The sequence below is a fragment of the Eucalyptus grandis genome, chromosome 11 (assembly GCF_016545825.1).
Source record: "Eucalyptus grandis isolate ANBG69807.140 chromosome 11, ASM1654582v1, whole genome shotgun sequence".
Lineage (NCBI taxonomy): Eukaryota > Viridiplantae > Streptophyta > Magnoliopsida > Myrtales > Myrtaceae > Eucalyptus > Eucalyptus grandis.
In genome coordinates this window covers 21,232,396-21,245,317 of record NC_052622.1, presented here as the reverse complement: position 1 = coordinate 21,245,317, position 12,922 = coordinate 21,232,396, and the positions used below count along the sequence as shown (strand labels likewise).

General features: G+C 44.7%; 2 protein-coding genes across 2 annotated transcripts; both read right to left on the bottom strand.

Moving 5' to 3' along the window:
- Positions 1–534: 534 nt before the first annotated feature.
- LOC104427416 (BRASSINOSTEROID INSENSITIVE 1-associated receptor kinase 1) lies at positions 535–2,011 on the bottom strand. Its single transcript, XM_039304598.1, has 2 exons — positions 1,409–2,011; positions 535–1,333 (listed from the first exon to the last, which is right to left on the bottom strand). Exons 1-2 carry the CDS (start codon positions 1,872–1,874, stop codon positions 732–734), a joined length of 1,068 nt encoding a protein of 355 aa, XP_039160532.1. The 5' UTR covers positions 1,875–2,011; the 3' UTR covers positions 535–731.
- A 9,383-nt stretch (positions 2,012–11,394) lies between these two features.
- LOC104427417 (LRR receptor kinase BAK1-like) lies at positions 11,395–12,660 on the bottom strand. The gene has a single exon (XM_010040512.2). The coding sequence runs from the start codon at positions 12,589–12,591 to the stop codon at positions 11,395–11,397; it is 1,197 nt and encodes a 398-aa protein (XP_010038814.2). The 5' UTR covers positions 12,592–12,660.
- Positions 12,661–12,922: the final 262 nt, after the last annotated feature.

The window sequence follows — 12,922 nt, the reverse complement described above, 5'->3', positions numbered from 1 at the left end:
TAAATTAAGACGAAACGCAGATTCCTTGGGTTGAAACGTTGCCTAGAAGGTAGCTGAAAAAAGGCCCAGGTAGGTGTGAATTGTGGAAATTGAATGCCAGAATTTCACTGAGTCCCAACTTGAGCGTACAAGTAATTAATGTGCAGTGTTGTTTTGTCATTGATGGCTCCCACCACTGAGAAACTTCTCGAAAGCTTCGTATGAGTTTAACTCGCTGAGAGGAAAGTCAAAACCAACTAGTCCAACATATCCTCCTCCAAAAGCAGAGAAAAAATTTTGAAAGATGCAGGGAGAGATCTAAAGTGCCCACAACTTGGATTTTCTTGCATGTGCAAGGATTGATGTGCACGAAGACGCGCATGTGCGACTTATCTTACCTATGTCTTCTAAGGATGACTTTTATGGCGGCCTTTAATTTTCGTTAGAACAATAGAACTTTCTTTATAAACTTGAAACATTCATTCACCATCAATTCGATAGATTAAGAGGTGACACTTTCAATTTTTATTTCAGTTTCTAGGTTTGAATTCCATGACAAATGTAGAAGATAGTAGTTATTGCATGAATGACGTGCTACATGTCTAAAAGAGTCGGAAGGAAAATATTATAGAAAGATCATGCAAATGTAGGTGAAGAGGAAGAACACAGAATATAGGTAGAGAAAAACATAGAAGCTAAACTTGTTGTTGAAGTTAGAAGGCAATGATGACGATGCAGCATTGACATGCCAGTCATGGAGCAATCCCCAGAAAAGGAGAAGGAGAAGGAGGGAAAGAGTAGTACAGAGTTGAGTCGCCCTCACTTTGACTCCAACTACTCCTTGTACTAGTACTAGGATCCCGCTGAAGAAACTGGCTTTCGAGCATTCGAACCACTTCAGACATCTCTGGTCGAATAGATGGATCCACGTGTGAGCACAACAATGCAAATCCGACTAGTCGCTCTGCTTCTTCTTCCACGTAGTTCCCCTGCAGATTGGGATCGATCACCCTTCCCAACTTGTTCTTGTTCTTAAGAACACCGATCCATTCCTCCAAACTGAGATCTTCATTTTCTGCCAACGCTATTAGTAATAAAATTCCGGTTCCCGACATGAGCTCGAGAAGCAATATCCCGTATGCAAAGACATCATTCTTCACTGTGCACTTTCCCGTGAAGAAAAACTCAGGGGCAACAAACCCCCTTGTGCCACAGAGGGTGGTATTGACATAAACATCTTCATAGCGATGATAGGATTGAGAATCGGAGCCAGAATCCGCCGACCACATGGGCCACTCAATAGTCCCTTCCTCTGCATTATTCTCATTCATGATCACGGCAAACGAAGATCCTCCTATCACGGCCTCAAAATGCACATTTAGCAGTATATTTGACGCATTGATATTGCAATGCATGATCTTGATGTTACCTTGATTGTGAAGGTGTGCAAGCCCCCTCGCTGCTCCCAAGGCAATTCGCTTGCGGGTAGTCCAATCAAGAGGTCGGGCAAAACGATCCGGTCTCTTGGTAAGATTGTATGATAGGCTGTTGTTGATCATGAAGGGATACACCAGTAAGAGCTCTTTCTTGGTCCTGCAAAAGCCCCTCAGGCATAGCACATTTGGGTGTGTCGAAACCGTGCTTCCCACTTGCACTTCTGATTCGAAGCTCTTCTTGCGGAACGAATCGACAGAACTTGCTCTGTGTACTGCCACTAGCGAACCATCGGCCAAGCACCCCTTGTAAACGTTGCCCCTCCAAATGCTCCTCACGATGTTTTTGCTGCTGAAGTTGTCCGTCGCGCGTCGGAGCTCCTTTAGGGAGAAGCTTTTAGTAGGTGTTGGATCTTCTTCATCGGACTCGTCAAAACTGAAGGCTCGGAGATTAAACACCATCTTTAAGCGGGGAAAAAGTAGATTCTTTCTCTAGTGCAAATGGATCGTATGAGCTTGATGGTTTTTCTCGATCTGTAGTGAATGGTTTGGGAATGCCTTCCTCTCCTCTCTCTCTCTCTCTCTCTCTCTCTCTCTCTTTCTCTACATATGCTCAGTTGACTTCTCTCCTCCTCACTCACCTCTCTCATCTAACTAAACACCCAATCTCTCTCTCTCTCTCTCTCTCTCTCTCTCTGTGACAGGCTTCGCTGCCTCGAAGCTTCCTAAATTTGACAAAACGCGTAACTCATATAAAGCAAATTTCGCATAATTCTCCTAGTCTTCTTGCATTCCACGCTTTGAAAATTTAGGCAGGCTCGGCGCAATCCAACCCGAAAGTCGGTCCAAACTGGTTGGGCCAATCCAGATTTTTCATTTGAGGGAGGAAAAAAAGAAAGAACAGGTTACGGGGGGGAAGGGTTTTCCCGAATTACTGTTCATCCTCTCTCCCAAGAGGGGCGATTTTCTCACTGTTCACCGGTTCTGATCTTCGCTCGGCTTGGGCGATTTAGCCATCCTTTTGCTCCGATTTCCGGCGCTCTTCTTCCTCTTGGCAATCCCTAACTCTTCACGGTACGCATTTGTCTTCTTTTGCCGAAGTGGAGAGCTCATCTACCCTAGTTTCGCGAGTTCATCCGGTTCGACGTTGCAGTAGCTCCTGCTCGCGGGAGCTGCTCGAGCTTGTCCGGAGCTCAGCTTGAGACTTGTGGTGGTGGTGGTGTTCCTCAGCGTCCCTTCTTCCTCACTTAGGCCCTGGTATGGATTTGCTGTAGGGTCTGGTGGGTTGTTTGAGGCTTTGTAGGAGCACGATGGCATCCCCCTCGGATGCTGGTCGTCAAGGTAATGGGAAGGGGAAGGGCCCAAGCTCCCCCACTCGTTTTCCTGCAGGGCAAGTTGGTAAGCTGACTCAAGACTCTCGACCTTTTGAAGGGTCCGTCTTAGTTGAAGGTGGATCCAGCCGTGGGCCAATCTCCAGGCCATCTCGGGAGGGGCGGTCCAGGGGCCGTAGCCGGTCTCGTGGCCCTTCCAATAAGGCTCTGAGTAAGCCAAAAAGCTCCTCAAGACCTCCCCAACCCAGGTCTTGGACCAATGTGGCGCTGCTGGCCGCGAAAGGTTATGAGTTGTCCTATGCTCCCTCGGATGTCGTGGGGAGGAATCTATTGTTAACTTGTCTACGAGGTGTTACAAGCCGCTGACCCTAAGTGGAATGAGTTCTTGGTGGGCCATTATGTGGGAAGCGACTTCCTTTTCAGCTCACCGAACAAACGCTAAAGAGCATATGGGGTCCGAAACTAGTAGATGTGCTAGCCGACAACCAAGAATTCTATTATTTCCACATCCCTGATCCGGCGTTCAGGAGAAAGATCCTTGAGGAGAGACATATCACTGTGGCTAGGTGCCACTCATTCTACAACAATGGAAACCACTCATGGAGTTGAAAAAAAGCAAGCATTCGGCAGTGCCGGTTTGGATAAGGCTTAAGAACCTGCCACTTGATCTTTGGTCTGCACTAGCAATAAGTGCTTTAGCTAGCTCTGTTGGGAAACCGCTCCATGTGGACCAACGCACCGAGGGGAAAAGGATGATTTCCTTCGCCAGGGTGTGTGTGGAGATCCAAGCAAACCACCCGAGGGTCTCAACGGTGAAAGCTAATGTGGATGGTGTATCCAGGTCCATAGCTGTGGAATATGAATGGAAGCCCGTGGAATGCCTCAAGTGTGGGGTATTTGGCCACAATTGTGCTGCTGCCCCCAAGTCCTCTCGGCCTCCTACAGCCCCGAAGACTAATCCTTCGACCTCTGCCCCTTCGGAGCCTACCCATGCCTCTAGCCTGCCCCTGGATGATCTAGTGGTCTCCGAGCAAGGTTGGAAACAGGTGAAGAGGAAAAAGAAAAAGTCCCAACCTCAGTTGGAGGGAAACTCCTCCATGCCGTGTGAGCGAAGAGTTGAGGCCCTTGAAGCTCGGATCAGCAACATTGGTGAAGAGGTTACCTAGCGCCTCTACACGCAGACCTCCTAAAGGGCCTTTGACCTTTTCGGAGCAGGTGGAAGTTGCTCCATCTCCCTCAGATGACATAGTTAGTCCTTCTGAGCATAGTGACCCGGTGTTGGTCAGTCCGCTTGAGGTGGTAGGAGGAGCGGAGTTCCTTTCGGATGACGACCTCCTCTCCCCATGCACCTCTCCGAAGGCAGCTACGGTGGATACGAGGCCAACTTCAGTTATGGATCCTCCTCCATCGACATTGCAGACAAACCGCTTGCTTTGGCGCCGGATCCTCCCCCTCCAGCGACTCGGCCAGCCACACCCTACACTCGACGTAGTCCATCCATAAGGAGGTAATGCCCTCCCTCCCTCTTGTAAATATGTATATAGGATGTTGGAATATTAGGGGGCTTGGCGCCCCTCTTAAGCAAGCGGAAGTGAGGAATCTAGTCTTGACGAACCATTTATCCTTAATCGGCTTAGTTGAAACCAAAGTTCCTCACAATCTTTTCAATGCCATCTCTGGGAATCTACTGGCGAACTGGTGTTGGCGAGCTAACTTAGAATACTCCAATAGGAGTAGAATATGGGTTGGCTGGGATCCTACTACGGTTTCCTTTGAACCTCTCTCGGTCTCTGATCAAGTGATTCATGGGGAGCTTTGTTGGTTGGACTCGAGTGTGACCTGTGTGATTTCTATTGTTTATGCTGAACATTCCTTTTCTTCTCGGCGTTTATTGTGGGAGGATCTGGTTTCTAGAAGTGCTGCTCTTCACGATAGGCCGTGGCTTGTAATGGGAGACTTTAATGTGATTAAGGATCCTTCGGACAGATTGGGTGGCACGCATCTTTGGTTGCCGAGCTTTGATGATTTTGGGCATTGTCTAGACCAGGCGGAACTGGATGACCTTAGGTACGTGGGGTTTCGCTACACCTGGTCAACGTCTTCAGGCCCAGTGCGCAAGGCAAGAAAGATTGATAGGGTCCCGATTAACCCTTGTTGGAGCCAGGTTTTTCCTTTTCGGAGGCGTCCTTTCTCGCCCTGGAATCTCGATCACTCACCGATGATGGTAAAGGTAGAGAATCCGGTTCTTCGAAGGAAACCTTTTAAGTTCTTTGATTTTTGGATGCAACACCCGGACTTTGAATCAATTGTGAAGCAAGTCTGCAGGCTCCGAGGTCGTGGGTGCCTATGTTTAGGCTTGTGCGCAAGCTGAAGGCCCTCAAAGGTCAACTCAAGCAATTGAATAGGGATTCCTTTACTAACATATCCATTAAAACGTCTGAAGCGAGGGAAGCCTTGAAACAGACTCAAGTTGGTCTCCTTCAAGATCCTACAAGTGTGGTTCTAGCTGACTTGGAGAGGGTGCAACGAAGATCCTTAGTGGAGCTCCGGTCTCAGGAAGAGTCATTTTTTAGGCAAAAGGCTAGAGTCAAATGGCTCAAGGAAGGTGATCGGAATACGAAGTTCTTTCATCATTACGTCAATAAGAGACAGTTGAGGAATATAATTCTTTCAGTGGTGGATGCTTCAGGTAATCAAATCACTGAACCTCGAATAGTTCAACAGCATTTTGTAGACTACTTCCAAGATCTTTTGCTGCCAAGGCTGGATTGTGAGTCCCCATCGGTGGCGGATCTAAGGGAAGTTATCCAATCTTGTCTGAATGATGATCAGATCGCCGCCCTCGATTGTCCAGTTTCTGACTTAGAGATTCGTGACACACTTTTCTCCCTTGCTCGAGGGAAGGCACCCGGTCCGGATGGCTTCACAGTGGAGTTCTTCAAGGAGAATTGGGACACGGTGGGTCAGCTGGTCACGGAAGCTGTGAAAGATTTCTTTATTTCAGGGAAGCTCCTTAAGGAAATTAATAACACCATTCTGGTGCTGGTTCCGAAGGTACCCAATGCGACTACTGTTGACGACTATAGGCCTATCGCTTGCTACAACACAGTTTACAAGGTTATTACTAAAGTGCTTGCAAAAAGGATTGTTGCCGTGCTTCAGGACCTTGTAAGCCCTTATCAAAATGCCTTTGTTAAGGGTCGTCGCATTAGGGATAATGTCCTCTTGGCGCAGGAACTTTTTGCTAGTTTTCATGTCGAACCTTATACACCTAAATGTGCTATAAAAGTTGACTTCAGGAAGGCCTATGACACCGTAGATTGGCGGTTCCTTGAGAGTGTGCTACTTGCTTTTCGATTCCCTGATCGGTTGGTTCACCTCATCATAACTTGTGTGAGGACGCCTCGGTTTTCTATTGCGTCGAATGGGAAGCTTCATGGTTTTTTTCCTAGCGGAAGAGGCCTGCGCCAGGGGGATCCCATATCTCCCTACTTATTCACGTTGGTCATGGAGATACTCTCTGGGATTCTTCGGAGATGCTCGCGTTAGCCAGACTTCAAATTCTTTTGGAGGTGTAAGTCCACTAGCCTTTCGCACTTGTTTTTTTGCAGATGATGTATTTCTATTCTGTGAAGGTCACTTGCCTTCTATTAAGCTAGTTAAAGAAGGTCTTCAGAGTTTTTCATTATGGAGTGGCCTTATTCCGAATCAGAGGAAGAGCGAGGTATTCCTCTCTGGAGGCCAACCAACTCTTCGGGATCAAATCTTACAAGAACTCGGATTCCATGAGGGGCAACTTCCGGTTCGGTACTTGGGCGTTCAATCATCTCCTTGAGGTTGGGGAAAGCGGATTGTGTTGCTCTTGTTAGACGTATCACCTCTAGGGTGGAATCCTGGACACATCGGTTCCTTTCTGTAGCTGGTCGTCTTCAACGATTAGGTCGATTCTTCATGCCATATAGGCCTCATCGGGCGAGTGTTTTATTCTGCACCGCCAAGTGCTGGACAAGATTGAGCGGATCCTTAGGCAATTCCTCTGGAAAGGACCTCAGTTGGGTAGAGGGGGAGCCAAAGTATCCTGGGAGGATGTTTGCCTTCCTAAGGTGGAAGGCGGTCTGGGTATTCGGAGGTTGCGTGAATGCAATAAGGCGGCTATGCTCAAACATATATGGATATTATTTTCAGATAAAGAGTCTCTTTTGTGTAGATGGATCCACTCAACCTTCTTAAAAAGAGAGAACTTTTGGGTGGCGAAGCAGCCGTCCGTTTGTTCTTGGGCTTTGAAGAAACTACTACAACTCAGGACAGAATTCCGGCTCCGCTTCCACTGGAGGATAGGCGATGGTCTTTCCATGTCTCTTTGGTTTGATAACTGGCATCCCAGGGGCCCGTTGAATCTAATTTTCACAAATTCGATTATCTACAGCTCCGGTCTTTCTAGGCAGGCTTCGGTGGCTGATCTCTTCTTAGAGGACGGCCAATCTATTAGATCAGTGATTCAGACATGGGGCTCGCCGCTTCCCACCTTGACTGGTATTATGGATCGGTTTTGTTAGAGGGAGACTTCTTCGGGTGTGTTCTCAGTGGCCTCGGCGTGGGAGCTTATAAGACGAAAGAAGGAGAGAGTCAGTTGGCACGGTCTCATCTGGAACAATGTCATCCTACCTCGGTACCAAATGAACCTTTGGCTCATCACTAAGCGTAGGCTACCTACACAATCCCTTCTTATGGCTCATGGCAGGATTGATGCTGTGTCTTGCCCCTTCTGCAATGAGGTGCCGGACTCAGTTGATCACCTCTTTTTTGGTTGTCGCATTACCTCAACTGTTGTCTTCTTTTGGGCGACTAGATGTGGTCTTCCTTGGAGTAATAAGCCTTGGGAGGATATGCTTAGTTGGGCTTTGGCCTTGCTCTCGAGCAAGGAGATTTATAAATGCATCAGCCGATTCTCTTTTGGAGCACTCTGCCACATCATTTGGAAGAATAGAAACGATATTCTCTTCAGGGGTGTGTAGATTTCTACTTCAGCTATGAAGAAGCACCTTCTTAAGGTTGTTAAAGATAAGGCTTGCACCTTCAAGAATGTGGAGGATTCCCCAAGAAACAGAAGAGTGCAACGTTCCTAGGAAGTGGACCCTGCTATCTTCGACGTCTAAGTTGGCCTTGCCTGGGTAGACACTTGGTGCTGCTTTGTGTTCTTCCTTTGGCGTGTTGCCTTGTTTTGGTGTTGTCGGCCGATTGGCCTTTTTTCGGCTTCCTTTCACTCATCATGAGCCTGTTCATCTTGAGTGATAGTTCTTTGAAGCCGGTTGTCTGTACTTTTTGACCTTCCCCTTAATATTACTTACCTTACCAAAAAAAAAAAAAAGAACTGGTTAGCCAATGTGCAAGATTTATTATTATTTTGGTAAATTAATAAAATTATTGCACGATTAAATTATAAAACGGAGCATTTCATAGTTTTTGGCTTCTTGTCCGTAATCCATCTCTTTTATCTTTCGCATTTTTGAGTCAAAGCACCATTTTATCTCCCTCCCATTTCTTTCTGTGTAATAATTGGGCATAAAAGAAGAGCCAAAAAGGCCAAATTTATTTTGGTAAGACCCAACTCAGCTCCTCTTTTGTGCTTGTAAAGTGCCATGAAAGAACAAAGAAAAGAAAGAGAAAGCAAACCGAAAGGGAAAGAAGAAACGAGAATGGGAAATCGCTGTTACTGGTCGGGAAACATCGATTGATGCCGGAATACACCTTTTAAATGTGAATGGTAAGATTTTCTTGTTGTCTTTCTCTCTTACAAGTTGGGTTTTTGTTCTAGGAGTTAAACCGGCAAAAGCCCCTCAGGGCGTAGCTCATTCGGATGCACATGAATCAAGCTAGGCACTTCCATCTCTGTTTTGAACTGCTTTTCGGTCCCCTGGGTGAGATTCTCGGCCCTTTTGACTGCCACTTGAGAACCATTGGCCAAGCTCTCCCAGTAAACCGTACCAAATCCACCCATGCCCACAATATTGTCGCGGCCTAAATTTTGCGTTGCGTCTCGAAGCTCCTGCAGAGAAAAGCATTTAGGGAGTGCTGGGTCTTCTTCAATGGGATTGGAGAATCTGAAGGTTTTGGAACATGAACACATGCGAGATTTCTTTTAGTGCTGATTGAGTTCGGATTAGCTTTTATGTCTCAATAGCTTTGGTTCGGCGCGCCCAAGTCTGTGCCTATGGGCGGGAAAGTCGCTCCACTTGGGATCGTCTCTTTCTCGTAAGGAGGAGAATCGCGATAGGGTGGTGTGAATGGAAGGAGAAGAAAGATGTGTTGAATTTACGGGCCAGCTCTGCAGTCCAAACTCCACTCCCAAAGTCTTATTCTTTCGGCAGCTTCGGTCGGGGAGAAAGACAGTTGAAAATACTTGAATATTATAATTTGCAGTTCTAATTAAATAAAAAGATTAATACAATGAAGAACTCTTACAAATTTATCATCTGTTAAATTGCTGAATTAAATGACACACGTGATAATTGACAGGTGTAAAAATTTAAAGTTTTTCCATCCATTAGTTGCATGGGTATCGGTTTGTGATTTTTTAAGATATTAATTTAATTTAACAAAAACTAATGGAGGGACCGGTCTAGAGTTTTTTGTGGCCAAAAAATTAATTTAAAGTAATTATGTCAAAGATATATAAGTTTATGGTTTTTGATGGTTAAAAAAATTAGTTTTTAGATAAATTTATTACAGATGTATCAATTTGAGATTTTTCATGATATTAACTTTAAAAAAAAAAGAAATGAAGACCTTTCACGTATTGCTCTACCTCCAAATATCAAAGCAAACACTAATCCATGTCTGTAATTTGGTGAACAGATCTTAAGCTAGCCGGGTCATGGGGCTTGAACCTTGTGACCACTCTTTTAGGGAATTGTTAAATCTAAATCGATCTTAGCAGATTTGACAAACTGCAATTAGAAAAACGATCGAAAAGCTTGTTCTCTTGTTCGGGACAAAGTGATTTAACTTCCACTAGACAAGTTTTTCACATTGGATGGAGATGGATTTGAGTGAGAGAGAAGCATGCTCGCCTGTGAGAGCCGAAAATGAAGTGCTTGGAATTGAAGTGCAATGACCCGAACATAGAAGAAAATAAAAGAATCAATGCTTGAAATAAAAGAAAATAAAGGATAATGCCAAAACTAAAGAAATTAATGGACAAGTACGTCCGAAGAAAATTGAAATGCGAACGCTGGAAAGAAATTCACTGAAATCAAAACTACTGAAATCTTATAAACGATAGGACGACCAATTGGAAACATTTACACAAACACAAAACTTATAATCACAGTGTACATTACGAACGATAAAATTGATCGTAAAACTAAGCAGCTTATTAAAACCTCTCGTAGGTACACGATCTGATTGCGTGACATGACAATTAGCAGGAGTCTCCTCACTTCCCCACTCACTGAGAGTCGGTGACAACTTGAGAGAGTTGTACATGGGAACAATCGAACTATCCACCTCTTGATCGTTCGAATGAGGCCACGACGATGTAGCATTTTTGAAAAATGATTTCCAAAAACATTTTTGTCATTTTTCAATAAAATGACAATATTTGTTTGATTGAAAATTTGAAAATAAATTAGAAAATATTTTCCTTCATTTGGTATGAAAAATCTGATTTGATTTTCCTTGGGAAAATTGCCAAAATACTCGATTTTTCAAATTATTTTTTAATTTTCTAAATATGAACTAGAAAATTATAAAAGTATGGGCGATACCTAGTCATATTTTAGAAAATATGTTCCGAACTTTTAAAAGAAAATTATTTTTCTGAATTTAAGCATAGATTTTTTGTTGACTAGGAAAACATTCCTGGTAACTCATTTTTCTAAATGAACCAAATACCAAAAAATGAGGAAAACATTTTTCCCTCATATGTTTCTCACGAAATAAACTAAGCCTAGGCCTATAAGGAGATTGCTTGGGTTGAGAAATTGCCCAGAAGCAGCTGAAACGGACCACGTAGGCGTGAATTGTGGAAAGTGTATAGCCGGATTTTACAGGTCCAGACGCCTACTAGAAGTTGACGTGCAATACTGTTTCGTATTGGTGACTCCCATCGCCGAGAATCTTCTTGCAAGCTTCATATGAGTTTATCTCGTGGAGAAGAAAGTCAAAGCCAACTACTCCAACCTTGTCCTCCTCTGAAACCAGAGAAACAAGTTTGAAAGATGCAGGTCGCGTATAGGATTTTTAACGACTCGGATATTCTTTAATATCCAAGGATTAATTCGCACGAAGTTGCACGCGCGACTGGATGTATCAATGTCTTTGAAGGACTGCTTTCATCGTGGCATTCAATTTTTTGCGAGAACAACAGAACTTTCTTAACAAGACATTTATTCACAATAATTCGGTAGATCAAAAGGTGACACTGTGAATTTGCATCTCAGTTTCTAGTTTTCAGTTTGATGACAGATGTAGAAGATAGCAGTCGTTGCATGAAGGACGTGCTATATGTCTCCAAATATCGGATATTACAGAAAGATCTTACGAATGAAACTGGTGGATCATACAGAGTTCAGAAAGCGGTAAACAGAGAAGTTGAACATGATATTTAATGTAAAAAAGGCAATGGTGATGTTGTAGCATTGAAATGCCCATCATGGACCGATCACCAAAGGAGGAGAAGGAGAAGGGGGGAAAGAGTAGTATGGAGTAGTCGATTCACACTCACTGGGACTCCAACTACTCCTTGTACTGGAATCCCGCTGGAGAAACTGGCTTTCGAGTATTTCAACCACTTCAGAAATCTCTGGTCGAACAGATGGATCCTTGTGTGCACACAACAATGCCAATCGGACTAGTCGCTCTGCTTCTTCTTCCACATAGTTCGCTTGCAAATTGGGATCGATCACCCTTCCCAACTGGCCTTCATTCATATGTTTTCTAACCCAATCTTCTAACCATAAAGCTTCGCCATTGTGTACCTCAGGGAAAACGTAAAAAATCGGCTGTCCCGAGATGAGTTTGAGAAGCATTTTCCCATATGCGAAGACATCATTTTTCAGTGTGCACTTTCCTGTGTAGGAGTACTCAGGGGCAGTAAACCCAATTATGCCGCAGGTGAGGGTATTGACATAGACATCTTCATAGCGATGATAGATTTGAGAATCGAAGCCAGCATCAGCTGAATTTTCTTCTAAAGGAGAGGAGAGTGAGACTCCTGTGCCATGCCTTGGTGTGCGCGTGCGCCACTCAATAGTCCCTTCCTCGACATTTCTCTCATGCATGATCATGGCGATGCAGAAACTTCCTATCACGGCCTCAAATTGCACATTAAGCATTATGCTTGCCGCGCAGATGTACCGATGCATGATCTTGATGTTACCTTGATCATGAAGGTGTGCAAGTCCCCTTGCTGCTCCCAAGGCAATTCGCTTGCGAGTGGTCCAATTGAGCGGTTGGGCAAATCGATCTGGTCTTTCTGTAAGATTGTAAGATAGGCTATTGTTGATTATCAAGGGATAGACCAATAAAAGCTCTTTCGTGCTCCTGCAAAAGCCCCTCAGCCGTAGCACATTTGAGTGCGTTGAAACTGAGCGTCCCACTCGAACTTCTGTTTCGAACTGCTCTTTGCTACATTGATCGACTGTGCGAGCTCTTTTTACTGCCACTAGAGAACCATCGGCCAAGCGCCCCCGGTAAACCTTGCCAAATCCACCTTCGGCCAAGAAGTTTTCTCCGCTAAAGTTGTGTGTGGCGACTCGGAGTTCCTTTAGAGAGAAGCCCCTAGGAGGTGGTGGGGGATCATCTTCAGTGGAATCGGTGAAACTGAAGGATCGGAGATTGAACACCATCTTTAAGAAATCCAATTCCTCTTCAACACTAATTGGAGGGTACCGATTGATTCCCGAAGCCGCTCAAAGGAAGACTATGATCAATTGGCATAGCAACTCGTCCACCATCTTAGCCTTTTATTCACACACCGGAAGCGATCACCATGTGAGAAAGAGACGAAGTCAATTTGAGAGAGGGTGGCGGACCAAAAGAAAGACTTGACCAAACAAGACGAAGATTTATTTTCTTTTGATTTTTCCCGTTTAGGTAGGCACACGCAGAGAAACCTTCCAGTGAAATTGATTAAAAGCAAAATTAGCATGATTGGTCTTTCTTTATTCTTTGATTCCT

What these genes read in the sequence shown, in the direction of transcription:
- LOC104427417 (XM_010040512.2), bottom strand. Translation starts at nt 12,591, where the DNA reads ATGGTGTTCAATCTCCGATCCTTCAGTTTCACCGATTCCACTGAAGAT.
- LOC104427416 (XM_039304598.1), bottom strand. Translation starts at nt 1,874, where the DNA reads ATGGTGTTTAATCTCCGAGCCTTCAGTTTTGACGAGTCCGATGAAGAA. An exon ending in TGCACACCTTCACAATCAAG is followed by an intron (nt 1,334 to 1,408) that starts GTAACATCAAGA and finishes AGGCCGTGATAG; the next exon opens with GAGGATCTTCGTTTGCCGTG.